Source organism: Taurulus bubalis (assembly GCF_910589615.1).
Source record: "Taurulus bubalis genome assembly, chromosome: 11".
NCBI classification, from domain to species: Eukaryota; Metazoa; Chordata; class Actinopteri; order Perciformes; family Cottidae; genus Taurulus; species Taurulus bubalis.
The window spans coordinates 14,456,081-14,477,998 of NC_136599.1; the positions used below are offsets into that span (position 1 = coordinate 14,456,081).

General features: G+C 39.3%; 1 protein-coding gene and 1 long non-coding RNA gene across 2 annotated transcripts; both read right to left on the minus strand.

Annotated features, from left to right (window-relative positions):
- Window positions 1–374: 374 nt before the first annotated feature.
- On the minus strand, window positions 375–16,642 carry esyt1a (extended synaptotagmin-like protein 1a; the record flags this gene model as incomplete). The annotated part of the gene is made up of 31 exons (XM_079225757.1): window positions 375–1,460; window positions 1,586–1,635; window positions 1,759–1,864; window positions 1,940–2,071; window positions 2,171–2,263; window positions 2,431–2,561; window positions 2,928–3,074; window positions 3,204–3,290; window positions 3,386–3,457; window positions 3,648–3,743; window positions 4,873–4,962; window positions 5,052–5,100; window positions 5,208–5,290; window positions 5,378–5,554; window positions 5,645–5,827; window positions 6,353–6,502; window positions 6,782–6,868; window positions 6,945–7,016; window positions 7,105–7,200; window positions 8,678–8,767; window positions 9,065–9,113; window positions 9,285–9,367; window positions 9,852–10,028; window positions 10,241–10,361; window positions 12,314–12,369; window positions 12,453–12,542; window positions 12,637–12,709; window positions 12,930–13,003; window positions 13,254–13,388; window positions 15,379–15,420; window positions 16,316–16,642. 31 exons carry the CDS (start codon window positions 16,640–16,642, stop codon window positions 1,433–1,435), a joined length of 3,246 nt encoding a protein of 1,081 aa, XP_079081883.1. The 3' UTR covers window positions 375–1,432.
- Window positions 16,643–19,803: 3,161 nt separating this feature from the next.
- Window positions 19,804–20,592, minus strand: LOC306744131. Its single transcript, XR_013771095.1, has 4 exons — window positions 20,546–20,592; window positions 20,426–20,452; window positions 20,180–20,202; window positions 19,804–20,097 (listed from the first exon to the last, which is right to left on the minus strand). It is a non-coding gene; the product is annotated as an uncharacterized lncRNA (long non-coding RNA).
- Between the last annotated feature and the right edge of the window lie 1,326 nt (window positions 20,593–21,918).

The window sequence follows — 21,918 nt, forward strand, 5'->3', positions numbered from 1 at the left end:
GACAGACAACTTTCAAATGCCGAGCATCAGTTACTTGAAGTTGCTGCTCAACTTTCTTGGCTACGACGTGTTTCCATTCATTATTGTTGTGTGATCCTGATTAAACTCTTTTCTGTTGCTTCCACTCAGAGGGAAGGTTTTCTCTCGAGTCCCGCCCCAAACTGGAGGAGGCGGCGCTCGTGTTGGTTAAAAGACCTGTCAATCTTTGAATTCCTGTTTCCCCCACCCCTCACATCTGCACGGAAAGGTGAGGGTTTGTCAGCTCTTTCCTGCCACCTGGTGGCCAGATAGGAGTATGATATTTCATCAAAACACCAACAATACGTTTCAGAATAAGTACACAAAATGAAGTCACAAACCTGATTTGATTCATGATAGTGCAAATTTTAATCAACAACTTCAGCAGATACATGATGATATGTTCAAATAATGTCAAAGCTCAGCAGTTTTCTTCTTCAGTTTCTGACACTTAAGCACCCTATTTTCTTTCCATCGCCACAAATCAGTGCACAAGCCTTTGGCCCACAGCTTTTGGCCCACAGCTATGGTCCCACTGCTAGTGTACATTATTAGCTTGCTTCTCGTAAAGTCATAACTGTTTTTGCTTGAAGTCTAAACATGGCTGACAGCTTCAGCCTGTTGTATTTAGCGCTACCAACACGTACAAACACAAAGAAGCATGGGTGTAAGAACACCAGCGGTGTGTTTTCAGTATCTATAAAGTTTTCTTATCATAAAAGCACAGTGATTTAGACTCCGCTTACAGTATCATACTTCTGTTTGCAGTGGTAAATGTGAGGGTCTAGGTTCGTAATACTTTGATTTATAAAAGCAACTTTAATAGAGCTCTGGCTAAAACATATAAAACTTCATTTGGAACATAATTCATAAACACTGACAAATTGTGCGCAGTTTTGTAATACTTAAGGCAATAATATAAACATATACAAACAAAGTAATATTGGGAATTATTTGAAAGTTGTACAAAATAAAATTCAAAGGAATTTCTCTCAGTTGTGTTGGATGCTGTACATCCATAAACATTACATACCTTAATATATTGACCACAGCATAAGCCCTTTTGTGAATAAAATTCAAAGAGGACTTAGACATGCTTTTGAACACATATAAACTCTGTAAGTCGTGCAACATAGTTGCATTATTATCAAACATCTATTCAGCCAAAATATTCTTCTGAAGAATCTGTCCAAGACAGCATGAATTCACCACAGTTAACACTTTACGGATGATACGCTACATGTAAAGTTCCATAAATACTGATGACCTGTGTTTTTGTGGAGCAAATATATTTTCATTTTTTTCTTCAGTGATGGTGGAAATGTTCTTTTAAGCTGAATATACAAACACAAATCACAGATCACAGAAGCAACACCTAACATGAAATATGAGTTCAGACCAACCGTTGAGTCTTCTAGTTGGTCTCTGCGACCAGATCGTACCTGGAAAAACAGAAAGGAAACAATTTGTTGTGTGAATAATCTTGAAGAAAGTGCTATGTGGACATACAATTGTTGATACAACTCTATTATATATAATATTGTTCTTTAGCTGTTTAAATGATTACCATTGTGTGATACCAGTCTTGAGGTCAATTTGGTCCAGGTCTAGCAGCAGCTGAGGGCAACAAGGAGAAGCAAAAGATGATGTCTCACATTTACATATCTCACATAATAACTACGTCAACATCAGAGAATGTATGTGATGATGACTAACTTCATTTCAGTAGATGATATATACCTTGCCAATAAGCTCCCTCTCTCTGCTCATGAAGGAGACACTGTTCTTCACAGACAGGTCCAGTCTTCTCTGTGTGGACTCCTCCAGAGAGAAGTCAAAGTCAAACCTACAAAAAGAGAGAGAAGTCAACTAACAATTTCCACTTCTTCACTATCACAAGCGTTTCATTTGTTTCTCTTACCTCTCGTTGAATTCCGGGTTGAGGTCTCTCTTCTTGGTGGCAGTCCTCCTCTTGGTGGTAGCCTTCTTGTCCGGCAGCAGGATGAAGGAAACATAAGGGTCTGCACCGTCCTTGGAGCAGGCTGCCAGCGCTCTGTGGGTTAACAGTGATCACATTCACAACATGTGTTGGTATGCAGTGCTCCGGGTCAAACATGTGACGATAAAGAGGTGACGTGAGTCATATAGAGACCTGCAAGAGTGAATGGTGATGAAAAGCCTGCTCTCCTCGACGGAGTAGCCGGTAGTAAGCTTCACCTGGCCTGTTGAGTTTGCGTTATCATTCCTAAAGACACAGCGTAGAAAATGTGATTGGTTACATTGTGATGTCTTTGAATATTTAAAGCAAAATATAAATAAAATGGAAAACACTGAGGAAACCCTGATAACTGCAATGTTTACAGTGGAGGCAGTGACTACAAAGTGGCATTGATGCTGGAATGTTTGACTCACGCGGAGAATCCACTTCTGTGTCTGAGGTCGAGATGGGAAGGCACCCATCTGGGAAGGACTTCCTCTCCTCCGGCGTCATTACCTGCTTCTCCTGGAGGCCTTCGACACACCGCAAGCTGAGTGTCCAAGACCTGCAGGACATACGGATCACTGCTCAATTTTACAGACTAGCTATGTATGAAGACTCAGATACTGGTACAGCGAATGTCCCTATCTAGAGCTTGTGTTTGGTTTATCCACTCTGTTTTTTTTTATCAATCAGAACCGTGAAATCTGCATTTGCATTTATTACAATCCCTTTAACATGGAACAGTACCAACAAAGTGCTGAACATCTGATGTCGGACCCTAAGTAAAGTATTCAGCATATTGCAATATTGGTTCTATACTGTGAAATGTAAGTGATACAGTACAGAAATAATAACAATCAGGGCATTACTCACCTGATCACATTATATTGGTGGTGTAGAGAGAATAGGAAGGATATATTGCCAGTACCTTGAGCGTGGCCCTCAGTAGTATTTGGCTTTCTGGCAGAGCTCCATCCAGATTGAGCCAGCGGTCGAGCATTAAGCCCGGCTCAAACAGCACCTCTCTGAGAGGAAGAGTATAGGACCCGAGGGCCTGGCCCCAGCTGTGGGAGAGCTGCATGCAAACATACACAAACACTTTTTAGACTGGCTTTTCTAACATTTGTATAAAACCTTTTTTGTCCTGCTTTACATCTACATAGTGGCAAAAAGTGGAAATACAGCTGCTGTTTATTACTCTCACCTTGACTGTGAGTGTTTCATCTCTGGGGTCCCGAACCAGAAAATGAAAAGCCTCGTCCCATCGGGGGGATGTGGAACGCTCACAAATCTAAGGAAAGAAGGCACAGCAGATTTTTCAGACTTTTCCAAAAGCACTTCTCTTTTGTTGCATTCACAAGCTCATCTCTAATGTCATGATCCTACCTTGGTTCTGTTTGAAACGCCTTTGAGAACAATCTCAGCCCCGACTTTTGGCTCCTTCCCACTCTTCTTCAACTGAAATTACAAGCAAAGATTAACCATTGTAATCAACAGCATCTACAGCATTTAAAACACACATTTCATCCCAATATATTTAATGTATAAATGAGAATGCAGCTGTATTGGGACACTACAGTGTTTTTTGAAAAACACAGGCACAATAAACAACAAAGAGAGCCCCAGGGACTCAGAGATATGCTCTCACCGGCAGGCCATGAGCACGCTCCACATACACAAACAGCACAGCCGCTGATGGCACAACCTTGTTGTGGTACGACTGCTGTGACTGGTACTGCAAGATCTGCAGGAAGTGGGAAAGTATGTTACACAGAGTTTTAGTGAGACTTATGGTGCAATACCCAAAGATTTGATTAATATTTTAATAACACAAAACACAAAAATATGAACGTAAATAAACTAATCTAGACAAAGCATCTGCAAAGATAAGTCCTTTATCCACCACTTAACACACTGCTTATAGTCCCAATGGGGACTTCAGTGGGGGCTCAAGTCCCCACTGAAGAAGTCGTTCTAGGATCGATTGATTAAAAACTGGTTGGTTTGTATCTCCCATAACAACCAAATAACACTGCTAAAAAACAAGGGAACTAGGCTCTCAGAGTACAAGAGGCATCATTTAATATAGAGGTTTGGGTTTTTCATGCTTGCTATTTCATTGAACGTGAAGAAGTCTCTTCCAAGCACAAACCACTGTAAACGATGGGGATGCATTCTAGTGTTCAGCTGTTGCTGATGTGAGGCTTCAGCAGTCTGCCTAGGACAAGTCAAGTTGGTTTCTTATGCTGCAGTTGAGATTCAGCCATAAACAAACCTATGTGAAGCATTTATGCTGCTGCTCAGCATAGAAACACTGGGAATGTCCCACATTGTAAGATTGTAACCTAGACTACGCACTTTGGCTGGACTTTGAAATGCTTTGAAATATATATTTGTTTGAGGGCCCTACATTCAGAAAATTTTAACTCTGGGGTCAATTTGGAAAGTACAGTAAAAAGAAAAAAAGAAATACTTTCAACTGATTTATGATGGAAACAACAATTGTATCCCTTAAACTGCAACAGGGTCTGTTTGTAAGAATATGTGAATATTTTATCTTGCATATTAAACCTGTTTAATAATGTCAATTGTGGTAAACATCTAAGCTTCTGGTTCTACCTCGTAAATGTAACTGTATTTACACACTTTATATTTCTTTGTTATATATTTCTATCTTATTAATTTCTTTGCACATATTTACTTTTGTATTATTTGTATATTATTATATTATCGATGCATTATTATTCTTTTTTCGCAGTTGTTTCAAAAAAGATATAGACCGTCATGGCTTCTTAGTTTTATTACAACTACTATATCATTTTTATTTTGCCAAGGTTAAGCATATTAAATTAAATAAAGAGAGCAAATATTACCTGCTCCAGCCTGGGAAGGTCAGAGACTCTGGGCAGCCACTCCAGCACCAGGTGAACTCGGCCTGACTTCACATCATTTAGAGTGTACCACTGTAACAAGAGGGGCACACACATGTCCAGGTTAGGCTATAAATACAAATAGTATTTGTTAAATGATCTGTTCACTATGTGTCACGCACCGTATCGAAGAATTGTGCGCTGATGATTTCTCGCAGGTTGAGCTTGAACCTGCAAATACAGGACTCAATCAATACTTTGTCCTCCTTTTCATTTCAATATTTTCCTTCAGTCATCAGAGCCGTGTGGACAGTTTTATTTGTAATGTCAGGACGCACCTTCCGAGGAAGTCATCCTGATCGATGTCCTTGTCAAACAACTCAAACTGGATCTCCTGACCAGGAAGCTGGGTCAAAATCACCTAAACCACAGAAGAGGAATATAAGATCGAAGCTGAAACCTAATCACTTCATCAGATGAGTAGAGGAGCATCAAGCAAAGGTAATACCTCATAGAGTTCATTCCAGATGGGATTGAGGTTCTCTTTGATGGTGTGGCTGCGGAAGGTGATACCAGCTACACGGATCTTGACGTAGGGGTCGCTCTTCCCCTTCACCATGCCACCCATGAAGTTGTCCTTCGCTATCAGGTTTTGGGCCTCCACCAGATTGATGCGCAGCACTCCCTGTGAGCAGAACGAGAGCAGGAAAAGCTACTGTAGTGCGTGTGTGAGGCTGCATGGTCCCTGCCGCTGTTTGACTCTAGTTTTTTTTACCTCAGTTGCAAACTCTGGGTCGGGCGTGGTGTGCTGTGGTCGTGTTGGTGGAGGTTTAGCTAACCCGCCGGGCCCCACGGGGTTCAGTTCTGATGTGATTCCCCCCTGACCCATCCCAGGCCCAGGGGCCGAAGGCCGAGGGGACGGTGTCGTAGGCGTGGCATCGTCATTTAGCCACAAAACCTAGCAGGAAACAAATAACAGATCATGGTGAGCAACCGCCAAGCAGTACATTAAATGCAGGTTTCTCATTCTCCGTTTTTGTATTCACAAGGGCAGTGTTCCCACAAAGATCGGAAGATGTGGCAGAAATAAGACATGTTGATTGTTTGTTTTTTGTGTGTTATAGGGTTAAGTTCAATATGCACTTAAATGGGAGGAGTTGGGAGTTGTTAGAGTACTTTATAACCTCTCTAGTATATCTTGCTTTTTAATCTCAGGGTAACAGACACACTCACACAGCTATGGTCAAATTTGGTTTGAATTTGAGATTGCAGTTTGAAGGGTTGTGGGTGTGATACTGAAACTTTTGTTTGATGTTCGCTTCCTGAGACCAAAGCGGTCCTTTGGGAGCTGGTGGGATTTCAAAGTCTTACCACATAGACAATTTAACTGGGTTGATTCTTGCCGCTTGAATCCCATCTTATTTAATAACTATACAGACATGTGGAAGTATGCAGAAAAAAAGTCTATGTGTGAAATACCAACCCTAAGCACAATCTTGACGTAAATGCGGCTTGCAGAGCCAGAATTCTCCAGCTGGAACCACTGGTCCATGGTGAGTTCAGGGCTTTCCAGAAGACGGTTCAGAGGGATGCTCAGACTGCCCAGGGACAGAGCTCGGTCATCATCTTTCACCTGATTGAAAAACACAGGAACAGAAGATGTGAAGTTAGGACAAAGGCAAACACCATGAAGAGAAAAGGGACCAAAAACATTATATTTACAGAAATAACAGAATATAAGATAAACAAATTATTAAAACCAGAGGCGAAATCAAAAAAGTACTTAGTGTCCTAATTATCTTGACATCTTTGGAGTAATCTAAGTATCTAAGATCTTTGCAGCTAGCTTGATTAGTGTGATAAATCATTACTATTCTACTTATTACTACTAATAATTACTATATTGACTTACTTGAATATCAATGTCTTGTTTGCAAGGATCCTGAATAAAGAAGGTAAAGGCATCCTCCCACACAGGGCTGTTGGTTCCATAGCAAGTCTGAAGAAGAAGGTGGAAAACATTAATACTGCTTTTGGTTCAATGTACTAAGAAAAAGTTAAAATTGTATCCTTACCTTGCTCTCTTTCGTTGCATCCTGAATGGAAATCTGTGCCATTGGGCTCGGGTCCTTATTGCCTTTTCTCATCTACAACATATTAAATTCATCAATGTGGGTAACAGATGAAAATGAAACGCATTCGACATGAGAGGGTCCTGAATAATGATGATCTTACAGGCAGCGCGTGAGCTTGATCAAGATAGATGGCGAGAATGGCGGCAGATGGGGGGTCAGCCGTCTTAGTGGTCAAGTTCTGGTTCTTCTGGATCACCTGGTAGATGAACAATGAATAGAAGCAAAGAGCATGTTAGGAAAATTATCTGAGACCCTAAAAGTTCAACAACCAACCAAAGGCCACTGACAATTTTACTATTTTCATACGATTAATAACAAGTTTATGATGAAGATTGAGTTATTGATTGACATTTTATTTATCTTAATAGACGAATTTAGATGTCTACGTCTTTATTGTTCCTGAGGTAAAAAAACACGAAGCATAATAAAATAATTATAAATAATGATGGTAAAAGTATGTAAACCCAACCACGCACACTCACATAAAACAATGTATATAAGGTGACAGCAACATAAAACCTGGAGTACTTCCAGCCATCGGCATCCAACACGAAGGTTCCACTTTAGATTGTTTATGGGATGTAATTGTTGATGTGACTCTTCATCAGTGATTTTACAATATAATTCATGTTTAACTCTGACCTTTGATATATTTTGTGTTATCTGTTTTATGTTTTCTATGTAGCTCATTGTTATTGCTCTTTTTGGCTTGACAAGGACACTCTTGAAAAATAGATAAGGAATATTTTCCAGTTAAATCCAGTTTGAATAAACAAGTTAAATTATAATAACTTTAAATTATGGGATTATCTTTTCCAAGTTAAACTCTAAAATAACATTTTATATATTGGCTACCAGGTGTTTCCAGTCTCTTTATACCGTAGGTGGCAAATCAACTGCTTCCTGTTTTTAAATGACAAACTAAAACATGGCTTGAATATTTCTAATAAATGCAGTGTATGCACATTGCACTTTTTAGTTTGAACATTAGATGTCACTACCATTCTGAACAACTACTTGACTTCCTACATTGATTACTAGTTGATGAAACCATTAACTTCAGTTGATTAGGTAAACATGGTGGAACCAAAAAGATGGAAGAGTGTGAAGAGAAGTGATGAATATTTCAGAGACGTTGGGGAAATTACTACTTTTTCACAGAAGTTGAGTGGAAAGGAATCTCTTGTGGTGATGAAAGAGTATAATGTTAAACCATTGTCACACTTCAAACTCTTTTCTGGTCTAGAAACACAGATTTTCTTGCAGTGTAACTGGTTGAAATGTATGCATCTACTATTGTTTAGTCCACGAATCCTTATATTTTTCTGTAAATGGCCCACAATAAAAACTATATACAGTCAAATCCACAAAATAATATGGAATAGTAATAATGCTCTGATATTTATCAGTGTATCAGAATATTTATCCATTTTTTTATTTTTTATATATATATAATTTTGTTTTATCTTGTATTTTGTGTTTCATATTTAAATGCTGTTTGCACCGGGGATAAGAGGGAAACGTAATTTCAATTTTCTGTATGTCTTGGTATTTTTGATAAATAAAGTTGACTTGACTTGACTTGTATACATTGTGTCCACGTCACCACCCAAAGGCCTGGCCCTGATTGGCCAAAAAGAGATTCAGTAAGCTGTGCTGTAGTGAAGACTCACCTCGCTCAGTCTGTCAGCAGAGGACAGCAGAGAGAGCCACTCCAGCCGGAGGTGAACGCTGCCAGATGAGACGTCCCTCAGATTGAACCACTGTTTACAAAAACAGAGGACTCATTAAACACACATTTTGTTCTCTTCCGGTTGAATTCTTTGAGCCTGTGTGGCAGGAAAGAAGATGGTGAGATCAGAGCAGATCACGAGGAAGCACATGGGCTCTGCAATATCACATGCTCACAGAATCACTGCAGTGTTACAAACATGTTTTCCAGAGTGAGACATTATAATTACTGCATTTTTGTGCCTGCTGATTATGATCTGAGGGAGAAACATTTAATAAATGTAATGGTGAAACACTACATCTAATCTAACATTATTATTACTACTTACATCATCCACCACTCTGGCCTTCTTTACAATATCAAGATCCACCTTGACCCTGGGAGAGAGACAGATAAAGAGAGATAGAGAGAGGATCAATGAAGCATAAATCAAAGAGATAATGTGTTTAAATGTTCACAGAATCATGGCCCAACGTGCCTATACAGTGATGAGAATGACACGAGAAGCACATAGAGACAGAGTAAATGAATGAGAATGAGTAAGCTACCTCCCCAGGAAGTCATCCTGGTCTGGATCTTTGTCAAAAACTTCCACTTCCAACTCCTGACCAGGTACTTCATGGACAATCACCTGACACACACATACACACACACATAAATGGACAAATACACAATACACACAACAAATATACAAATATAGATACAACCACACATGGCACAATAACACAAGGGCATGCAAACATAATCACAATGCCAAGAACATTTCACTTTTGTATTACGTAAATGTTTATAATTTAACATATAATTCCGTGGCTCAAATTTCATTAACGACGAAAAAAAGACAAATGTGTCCATGAGCAAACAGTTTTTGCAAGAGCGGCTTATCTCGGTGATGGAAGCTTCCTGCTACCAAAGAAACAGATACAATCTCCCAAAAACTGCTTATTTCCGACGAATTCACTACCGCTACTTTACTACTTCCCTATGCAACCCCTACGAAGCAAGAACACCAACAGCAAGCTATGACTTTCAGAACACAAACTGGATATCAAGACAAAGCCATATAGCTCATGTTTCTTTTAGCTCAACTTTGGAAACATTTTATTCGCTCTTACCTCGTACATCTCCCTCCACTGTGGGTTCAGGTTGCTGTCAACGTGGTGGGAGGTAAAGATCTGGGTGCCCACACGCAGAACGGCATACGGGTCTGACTTCCCGTCGATTAAGCCCTTAATGACTGTATCCTTGGCAGTCAGGTCCTCAGCCTCTAGCAAGTGGATACGCACAACTCCCTAGCATGTACATACACATGCAGGAAAAGACATGCACAAAGAAAATGTTAGTGAACTAAGCTTCCTCACAAATCTTGGATCCATATTTGTTTCCTTCACAGTGTGAATGTGCTGTATGAATTTAATGTGTTTGCTTGCAGTTTATATGCTGAGACAGTTTCAGTCTGTGTAGGTGAATGTGTCTCCAGGTCATTCATAATTGAGACAGTTACCCGTGGGAGAGGGGAGCGGAGCTGCGCAACGTGCAGGTCGGCCACCAGGGGAATAGTTAGACGGTTGGGGAGCACCAGGTGGGAGGCTATTGCATCCATTATCATAGTGTCCGACATGGCACTGCAAATGAATGCAAGGACGATGTTGGGGACACAGGAGAGGGATACACAGACAAACAGACAGAGGCTACGTACTACTGCTGACAATACGAACATGCATAAATAACATAATATCCATGTTCTCAGCAACAAAACTAGGATGCACATGTCATTGAAAGCATCGCCCGAGGGAACTGATGTTTCAACAATACATTTTCACCTCTAATAATGCTTTAATTTTCACAAAAGTACATTATATAAGATCGTAACACACACAATGTAGAATAAGCCACCAGACCATTACACTGAATACGATGTTGAATAGATCGTTCCCATTTCTCAGTTTCTAATCATCCTTTAGTTATTTTACTGTAGCTGATTCTACATTGATAACTGATCTTACATAATGGGCCTCAATAACTACCTCCATATGAATGCATGGAGTCATAATATACAAACTGAATAATAAGTACAAGAACACCAATATGGCATAAATTGAACAACTTAAAGAATAAGATTGGCATGAATCATTATGTTTCTTATTATCAACAAACACCATAAAAAGAACCAAACCAACAAAGTGTTAATTTGTCTATCTTTCAACTTCCTCACCCTGTCTGTGGTACTCCATGTGGACCATTCGCTTCTACTAAAGACGGACGTTTCTTACAAAAGAGGCCACAAATATATACTTTAGTTTAAGAATGAAGACCAAGTAATTCTTTAAAATCGCTGGGCAATGTGGTTTTTAGCAAATGTTACTTAAACAGGACCAAATATGTATTTTGTTGGGGACTATCTTCTGATGCGGATTAACATGCATACGTGTGTGGGATTTAGTGGCATCTGTGAGGTTGCAGATTGCAGCCAACTGAATGCTCTCGGTGGCCTTCAGGTAATGTAAAAATGCAAAGGGATTCCTCTAGCCAGTGTCTGGTTTGTCCATTCTGGGCTAGTGTAGAAACATGGCGGGGCAACATGGCCAACTACGTGAAGAGGACCGGCTCCCTATGTAGATATGACAGGCTCATTCGAAGGTAATGAAAACAAAACAAGTTTCAGGTGATTAAACACTAATGAAGACATAGTTATGAATACTATATTCCATATCTGCCACTAGATCCCCCCTGTATATTTTTTTTGTGTTCTCTATGATATTGTGGAATTATAATATTATATAGGTGGAGGCTTCAAATAAGCCCAGTGGGCTTTGTACCTCTTCCTGCACTGTGACATATATTTAATGTTTGTTTATGTTTGTTTACTTTTTTAATTGTTCCAAAAAATAAACTTTAAACTATAAATCCTACACACTGGACCATTAAGGCAGAAGGACATGTGGGAATTGACACAAATAAACTACAGTGCCCCTGTTCATGAAGGAACATGTTGCCCAGTACAGCGTGACTCATTTATGTGTTTTCAAAAGCAGCTCAACAAAGTAGCTCTGGGGTGCACAGGAATAAACTATGTCAGGCGTTGGCTCCTCAGTAGGGTCAATTATTTGTTGGTTTTAGTCCTTTCCCAGGATTTGTTGATGAGAAAAACAAATTGCATATCACCAAACTTATCCTTTAAGGATGTGAACACACAGATTCATCATCGAACAGACAGAAATAATATATATGTATATATATATATATATATATATATATATATATATATATATATATATATATATATATATATATATAATAATAATAATAATATGTCTCAGTTTGTTTTGGTACTCCTTTTAATTCAAGGAAAATCCTTTTTTTTAGCTAAATAAAGCATAGATTCTCTGACATGTATCCCTCAATTCCAAAAATTGCAGCCCCCTTTTCTGCATGTCAAAGATTCATCAGCACCTAATCCACAAACAGGCACTCATCTTTAAAACAACTATTAAAAGCAACCACCAATCAGACACAACAGATCAATGCAGCCGCACCCTAAAAGACATTTACACAAAGCTCTGTCATATAAACTCACTTAAGTCCAGGGATATCCAACAGGTTGGTCATCCCGGTCCAGTTGATGTCCAGTTTCTATAACACAGATTTATATAAATATAAATACATAAATACAGAAGTGTACGAAGTCAGACGTGGTTCACTGGTGCTACACTCACAGGCCTGCGGATGAAGAACATTGTGATGGCTCCAACCAACGGGACGTCTCCGATCAGCGGCTCGAGGATTACACGCAGCTTCCCATGGAGCTACAAAGAGAAAATGTAATATTGACTGGCCGTTTTTCAGGAAACGTAACAATCGCTAATAATGTAAGAATATCTTAAAAAATAATTCTTATACCTGGACTCCTTTCACTCCGGCTTTGCAAAAGTACTTCTTAATTTCGACGTTGATCTCAACATCACCAGCATAGCTGCATGTAGGGCAGCATACATGTTTATTTACAAGTCATCGGTGCATGTTTATTGAAGTGAAGCAGCTGATATGAGTTATGATAAGAAATGATCTGCTGGAATAGACAAACACCAGCCTTTCCCGAGTGTAGGACACTTCATAGTTACTCAGGAATATGTGTGTGACTTGACTAACAAGGTGCTTACACACAAGCAAGAACAGATGTTGTTATGCATTACCTGAGGTACAAATCCAACATAACTTGTCTCTTATCATGTTCTGTGTGAGCCTTTACACCAACCACCTTCAAAGCCTGTAAACACAACAGCTAGCATTACACAAAGAATATAAGACTGATATAGATTTAACATGAGCAAAGATGCACATGAGGATTATAATTTTCTGTGATGAAATTATGGTATTCTTGTTAGCTAGTAACACCAGCACTGCATTACCAGATGTACACATAACCCACATTAACATTCTGTGTTCAACTGCCTTTGCTCGGTAGTAGAACATTCAATGCAGTAAACTGCAGCTTTTATGTCAGAGCGGTCAGATACCTTGTCTCCTATGTTGACCTTGGTGAAGCTGAGAGTTTGCAGATGAATGCTGGAGGCCCGGATGGCAGGAGCGATGGTATCCACCAGCAACTTCTCCAGATACTGGCCTATGAAGGGCCAAGCCTGCTGCAGGATCTACATGACAGAACATTCATTATTGTTCTGGTCTTGACAGACATTTTCCAATGTTTTTGTGAGAGCCATTGTTTACAGTTTTTGTATTTGATTGTCATTCTAAAAGTCAATTATGTTATGTCCTTTAAAAAGTTGAATATACAATAGAATTAAGGTAATTGGTCATGTCGCAGAATATGCTTTGATGTGTGGTTTTCCCTATTAAGATGAAAGCTCCTCTAGTCTGTCCTGCTACTGGATAATCTTGGGTTGGCTCCTTTATTTAAGTGTGATTAGTGCAAGTTCAGCTTCGATGGAGCAGGATGTGGAGCAACTATTTTTCTGACCACATATTGTAGACTGCATTTCAGGTTTCCTCAGCAGGTCCATTTTTGATAGTCCATCATTACATTTGGATATATTTTTGTTTTCATGGAATAAACCACTTTTCACGCACTACAAGCGTCATCATTGGATAGCTCATCATGGGAAGTATAACCTGAAGAAGATCATGTTTGATTTGGACATTGTAGTCTTCATGAGTCAAAAGCATTTAGATCCTGTAATAACTGGCAAATAAGGTCTTTCACAAGCTGGCACCACAGTGCTTTATAAGATTTATTTTATTATAAGATTTGCTTTATAAGATACATAGAATAGTATAAAGTAATGGATAAATACAGGTAATCAAATGTGATTCATGTGATTCATGCATCCATTGTAATATAATTGAGTCAATAACAATCCATTGTAATATAATTGAGTCAATAACAATTCATGCTAATGCAAATGCTTAGTCATAGCAAAGTGGTATCCTGTGAATAAGAAACTGTTTACCAAAACAGGAGCGCAAATAACAAAGGACCATGAACACGTGTAGACACACACACAGTTCACAAACCATGACCACAGACTGTTTAACTTGTAGTTCAAATCATCTGACGGGGCTCAGACATCAATAATTCAGCATGGCGGTTCAGAAATAATTAAATCAAGTGCATCCCCGTTATTTTGGAGAATATAATACAGAAGTCCATAATTTCCTGAAAGAGACGTTATGTAATTATGTGTGATGGATTGAGTCCGCGTGTCAGTGTTATCACTCTGCAACAGCCTCACACTGGTGTTAGCTGCAGCATTCAGTGTGAGGTGTAAGAGCTTGGTGCAAAGTCCTGTCAGCTGCTGTTTTCTGATCCTCTGACCTCCAAAGTCCCTGTGAGACTGATGCTAACAGCCCACGGCTACAGATGAGTATCCTATATTATTTATGATATAGTTATCGACATTCAGTTAGGAATGATGCATTAATTTAAAGAGCAATTAACATGGCTTTTCTTTTACAAGCCTTACTCACACCGATTAACTGGCATTAGCTCATTGTATTTGCATTTTTTACATTTTTTTTTTTTTAAATAAAGGTGGTCAAATTTGTATGTGTTTATTTATGGCTGCAAGTAAGGAGGGGAAGTGTGAGCAGCTGGATCACATGTCAGGAAGCCTGGAGGAAAGACGTGGGTTGCTGAAAGATGGGTCCAGCAAATAGCCATCCTACATTCTAGGCTTCAGTCACTGTGTTCATTACATTTTTCCCTGCAGAAGGGCGGTTTGTATTATTAGTATTCACATCCACACTTGCCCTGTGCTGATGCGAGGTTACTGTACTGACAGAGACAAAGAGTTCCGTGATATGATCTGAGCCACTCTCTCTGCCTCTTAATTACAGGGGGAGATAATCTGCTCCAATGGAGAGGCTGCAACAGGAGCCGGGTCACTAAAAGTCCACACAAGTGGGTTTTATATCTTTATATTAAATTGAGGCATTGCACCTACTGTGAGAGTTACTCAAGTGAGATGCAAACCCTTTATCTTGAAATCGTTGCTGTTATACAGTTCAGCTGAATGAAGCAGAGCAGTCCATCAACATACAAGCATGTAGAAACAGATTATTCTTAACAATAAGATCCCAATGTCTAAAATAGACAGCATATGCTAAATCTGATGTAAAGTGTACCTTATTTATCCACTCCACTTTTTCCACATCTGGAAAGTTGACCTGTGGACAAGTAATATTGGTCATGCATGAACTCAAATACAACACAGCAGTTTAATGCAAATGACCTCCAGCTCTGAGCAGAGTAGTTTAAATACGTGAGATCTTTCTTTTACATTAGATGGAAGCAGTATTTCTACTTGATTACACAATTTCCCCAGCTCTACCTATAATCTATCTAAGTAGAGAGAAAACACAGGCCAACACAATTTAGAATAATTAAACAACATTTCAGGAAATAAACCACATGCACATCAGACTTGCCTACAAACCACATAGATATCTGAGCTCAAGATTAGGCCTAGCCGTCCCAAAACACACATACACACACACACACACACACACATGCACATGCACACCGACACACACACACACACAGTTTATTCTCTTTTGCTCTCTATCCAGATATGGTGGTCCTGGTCACTGCCTCTGTTCTGCCTTGAGTATGTTTATGAGTCATCATGTTTTCAGAGCCAGATAAGGTCAATGCCAGCTCTACTGTAGTGAAACAGGAAGAGGAAAAACATAGACAATATTGCTAGATGAATCTCTTTTTGTATATGCATGCATTTCCCTGTCTACAAAGTGCAAGTTCTACTCAATGCTAGTGTCATTCTCTCTACCTTCCCACTAGAAGACCACATCTGACATTTAAATCCACATTCCTGGGTGGCAGCCGTTCAGAATAAGTCTCCAGGCACTGCACATTAGGAATGTCTAAATATGGGGCCAGTCTGGAGCTTCTGAATAAACAGCAAGTATACATGAGTAATATGCATGTAAGAGCCTATCACAGTGATGCCAAGTAGCAAAGAGGCAACTCAAGTCAGTCAGACAGATGTGGCAGGTGATACAAACATCAGAGAATGACCATGGCAGGCGGTGAGCCAGTGCTTACCCATGGAGGTAAATCCCGTTTGGTTCTGGAAGCCTTCTCGGTGGTGAAGGCTTTCTCGTTCTCCAGAAGGTACATAGAGAACTTGAGCCTCGCCACTTTCTCCAGTCGACTGTGTTTCCACCCCATGTAGATCATCAGCGCGAAGAGGACCACACTGATGCTGATGCCATAATATCCTGCCAGGTACACGGGTAGAAGAGCGCCCAGGCATTTTGCAAACGACCACAGCACACTCAATGCGCGTTCACCTGGGGGCTGGCTCGGTAGGGCCGGGGCTGCGACCGCTGTGCCTCCGCTCATGCCCGGCTCTGCATCCGCGGGTGGCATCGCAAGATCAGTTTGACTTCGCTGACTCGACCTGGGCTTCAGCTTCAATGCCTCTACGACAGAGTGGCACGCGCCACTGAAGACTTACCACCGTTTTAATACAGAAACCATCGAGGGATCAACGACAAACTGCGGGCTTCGATCATCTAAATCGTGGTCACAGCGTCTCTCCGCTGCGCAGGCACTACACTGACTATTACGAAATGAATTTGCGCGTGAAGCTTCTCTGACAGAGCAGCAAGCAGCGACCCACGAGGGCGGGCTCTGCTTCAAGCCCTCCTTCACATGAAATCCAGTAGAAACCTAAACCCTAGAATTAACTCGGAGCGTCATGCACCGACTCGGGCAGGCGGAGCGTATTAGGAGCAAATGCAAAGTGCACGAATGTTTATTTGATTTGCAGACACCTAAGGGCACGTTTCATTCGAAGTAACAGTGCCATCACTGCGTAACCACTAACCACTACGCCTACAATAGTGCTCTAATGCACAGGCTGCACAACCCGTTATCTTTTTTACATAACCGGATGAAATCGTGCTGTATGCGCAAGCGCTCATCTCCACTGCAGCAGCGTGTTTACAACCGAGCGTGACAGCGCCAACAGGTTGACAGAAAGGTGTCGGCCTGTTAGCGTTGCTGCTTTTATCGAGTTGCATCGATCAGCTCCCGTTATGATCAGTTTCACGAGGAGAGAATCCAAGCGGCCATATCGTGACACCGTCAGGATGTGGGCCAAATGTCAGTAGAGCAACGTTTACGCACCAGCAACATGCATGACGTGAGCCCTTCTTACTGTGTGTCCTTCAGATGAGTTTGAGTGGTGGTTCTACCCGGTTTTCTCTAATAGCCTCATCTATGCTTGGCAACTATAACATACCAGGCTCCTTGGTTGCCTGGATACACCCAATTACAGCTATTTGCTCAGAGGTTTACTGATCCTTTATGTAAACAGATAGACGTCGACACATTCTGTCAAGCAACAATAACCATGTCCCATATTGGCTAATCTTAGTAAGCGGCCTAAAAGCAACAAAAATAAAGTATACACATATTTAAAATTGTAAGTCAATATGAGTTTCAATGAGATTTAGAGTTTACAATAGGTGCATTGGGTTTCCAGAATGTGCAATACAATAATGACTTAATAATAATGGCTACACAAAGGCTAAATAAAGACATTATAAAGAAGTCATACCAGTGCAGGGCAACATTTTGACCACAGATTGTAGTGGCTCGTCACATGCCTGTTTTGTTGATATATAAACTTCCTCGAAGGTATTACACTGTTGTGTCTCTCTGGTTTACATGCGCTTTACTGTGTTCATAAGACACATTTCTTGCAAGAAAGAAAATGAATAGCACCCCCTATCTGGCAAAGGAAAAGTTTGTTTTCTCCCAGATCTGACAGGGGCATTGTTTACAACTGATATATACATATATTTTCCAAATTTATAATGATGATAATCCAGTCATTGTTGATCTTTTTGTGCCATCTAATAAATATTGTACTTGTTCAATAGTACGTTCTAATGTTTACAGATTATTGGGTTCAATCGATGCAGTATAACATCCTGCTTCACTGGTCTGTGATAGAAGTCTGTACCAATCACCAAATATGCCTCCAAGCCCACACAATGCAAATGTACCCACCATTTGTACACATGTTGAACAAGGCTGTCAATAATAAATAACCATTTCGATTTTAATAAACAGCCTCCTCATTGCATCTCAGTTATGAAACATCCCTGACTGCTTTGTTCTCCAGAAGCAGAAGCAGAAGTTGTAGTCACAGGAGGATGAGTCTTGTTTGTGATGTTGAAATGATCCCTGGTAAATAAATTCATGCAAAGTTTAAACTGGACCTCCTGTCAGTCAGCTGTCAGTTTGGCTTTGCAATAGTTGTTTACATGGATTCATAGCAAGAAAAGTTATTCATTGAATGGACAAATTCCAACTTGACTTGTTTTTGTGTTATAATGTATAAACATGTAATTGTTTGCTTGAGTCATGTGATGACTTTTACATAATATTCAGCTGTCCATCTAAACATATGACCAGTAGGATTCACACTATGACCAAATAACCTTTTTATTTTGGTGGCCAATGTAATGACATGTTTTGAAGAATGAATTAAATGTTTTGGGGGAGTAATACTTTTTGCAGACATGCATTAGAGTTGTGATGTTCCATGAAACAGTTGCAATGTGCTTATAGTTTTCCTTTTTAAATGACTGATTAAAATAATTAGCCATTGAAAAAAAATTGCATACAATCCTATATTTATTAAATGTGTTGAATAATAGAGATTCAATGGGTTGTTTAAGCCCGTTTGAGGGTAATGTAACATGTTTTGGGGGGCATTTCCGTATTTTAAAAGGAGTGTAAACTATGTAATCTGCTAAACATGTAATTGTAAACTCAGGCTATTTGAAAGAGAGCAATTCATCACTATTGACATGCATATAGAAAGAAGGCTTTAAAAAGCAAGACTAAAGACTTTGGTGCATTGTGCCAATTTCATTACCAGAGATAAGAAATAATGTACAGCATTTACTGGACAGTTTTGTCATCTGTTAAATCTGCTTTGTTACATAAAGTCTGAAAATGTTGGAAGCTTTTCCACCATGCCTATTAATATTCCATCTCTGCCAATCTACACGCCACTTGCACTTAGCAGAATTTGGTTGGTGCCTGCATTTATCATGCATCCTCCACTCAAGGTTGGTGCTGAGACAGGATCTTGGCAATCTGCCAGCACACACCCATAAATACAGATGTCAGGCTATTACATTTTGTCATCCATGTGAAATGGATATAAATACCTAATTTTTAAGCTGCATTTGCCACCACCGCTCAGTTATGCCGAAGGTGAAACCGACACATTTTACCATGATAGAAAAGGTGCAACTAATAAGTCAGGGCTCGTTTAAAATGAAGTTGCCTGGTCAGCCATAACCACGAAAGGATCTGCATACACAATACCAGCAACCTAAAACGTCAGCAGGTAAATTAAATTACCGGCACATTCATCTAATCATTTTCCCCTTTGAGCTTCCAATTGGGGAAATAAGCCTTTAGAGTCTGGTTGCCCTATGGTTTGAGACCAGATAATGCAAGTGTGCTAGCTGCATTGAAAGCCAATTTAAAATAAAAAACATCTGCAAAGTTTAGAAACCAAAACCTTTAATGACAGTTTAAACAAAAAGACAAAAAGTTGAGGAAGTCCAGAATGTCCGAGGAAAAGCCTGTCATCCAGCAGGTCTTGAATGAGCTCTCCATTATAAATCGACTGCGTCACACCGACATGGGCACCAATGACAGACTTGACACCGGGAGGTTCCTGGATCTGGAGCTGGCCTCACCGGTCTGGTTGTAGGCAACGTGTGCTGTCAGCCATGGCGGAGAGGACAGTCTACTTGGACCTCTGCCTCATCTTACGCCTCTTACGCTTCAGTCTATAACAAGACAACATGGGGCAATCAGCCAAAAATCTTTCAAAACAGACGTGATATAAATGCACGAGGCACGCATTTTTACCTGCGCATGCGCTTCTTTCTCCACTGCAAAAGAGCATAACGTTAATTGTTTGCCTAGTTTAATTCCTGCATTTCTGAAAGCACACATGTACCACACTGATCTATAAACAATGCATAAAAACAAGTTGTACAGAAAAGCTAGTACACCACGTGGTGTACAGGCCCATCGTCATGTTCAAGCTAGCTAGCAAATGTTAGCACTACTAGAAACAGTGATTATTTGAGTCAACAGATATAAACAACCAACCTTCGCTCTCATGTCGAGAAGAGGAGACTGTAAACAGAAGAGAAAATATGAAGGATTAGTTCGATTGACTTTAAAAGAGGATGATTAACTTGGATTCGCACAGCGGTAGTTGAGACTTACCGACAGCTAGAGAATCCAAGTACAGAAGGACGTCATAACGTGGCGACGACGCTTTTATACGAATCGCACACGTCACTTTCATTGGCCCGTAGTATAACACCGGAAATGCAGTTTTCTTGATTGTCAAGCGTCTATAGAAAATACTTGGTGCAATTTCTGCCGCTTATTATGTGCTTTTAAGGTGCATTGTTCCAGTTTTATATATATATATATATATATATATATATATATATATATATATATATATATATATATATATATATATATGTATATATATGTATATATATATATATATATATATATATATATATATATATATATATATATATATATATAATTTCTACATATGCAGTAGATCTCTCTGGTCCTCTGAATAAACAGACCATAATCAAGAAGATCATTTGAAGCATAAATTGTATGTGATTTGTGACACTGTTTGTTGATTGATACATTATGTCCTTATAATGCATTTGATTTATATAGCGCTTTTCTTAGTACCCAAAGACACTTTACAAACATTTTTAAAATCATCATAAAAGCTATACAATGAAAACAAATAAATTAGTATGTATATGTGCATATGTGTATGTGTGCAATTTCCCTTTGGGGATTAATAAAGTGTATATCCATTAATTCATTCATACATACTGGGAGAACTGTAAAAACATAAGGGAGGTTGATATTTAATAAGTCCTTTCCAGTATTATTCCAATAACGTCTTTAAAATCACTTCTTAAAATCCATTTATATAGAATTGCTTTTAAGTGATGTCGTCCTTTTATGTCTTTTTATGCAGCTCTTTTGTTCCCGTTTTTGTTTATTTATTTTATTTATTTGTTTTCTATTCCATTTGCACCTTTTGGTTATTTGTTTGGTTTTGTTGTATTCATTGCATTTATGGTATGGTATTTTTTTATTTACCGGTATTGACGTTATGTATGACAATGCAACTCCGTTTTAAAGGTGTACATAAAGTTATTATTTAAGCTACCTTCAGTGGTTGTTGATTCTTCTGAATTTTGCCCCACAGATGATATACCTGGCACTCGTAAAGTCGTCGACACTACATTTAGACCTTCATGTTGGAAAATACAATTCATAGAAATAAACAAGGCTAGATCAAAAGCAAATTCATATTTATCTATCAATTACCTTAGTATTACTAAATTCCTCACTATGTTCTTACAAGTTCCTGATTTGGCTTGTAAATGATACTTTATATATTATATTTTAGAGTTTCTATAGCTTTTAAAGATGTATCAGTCAAATATAAATCAACACATGCAACTTTACCTGGAAGGGTGATTCATTACTGGTCTAAACTATGAAAACAATAAACTAATCAGAACAAACAATTGAATACACAACACAAA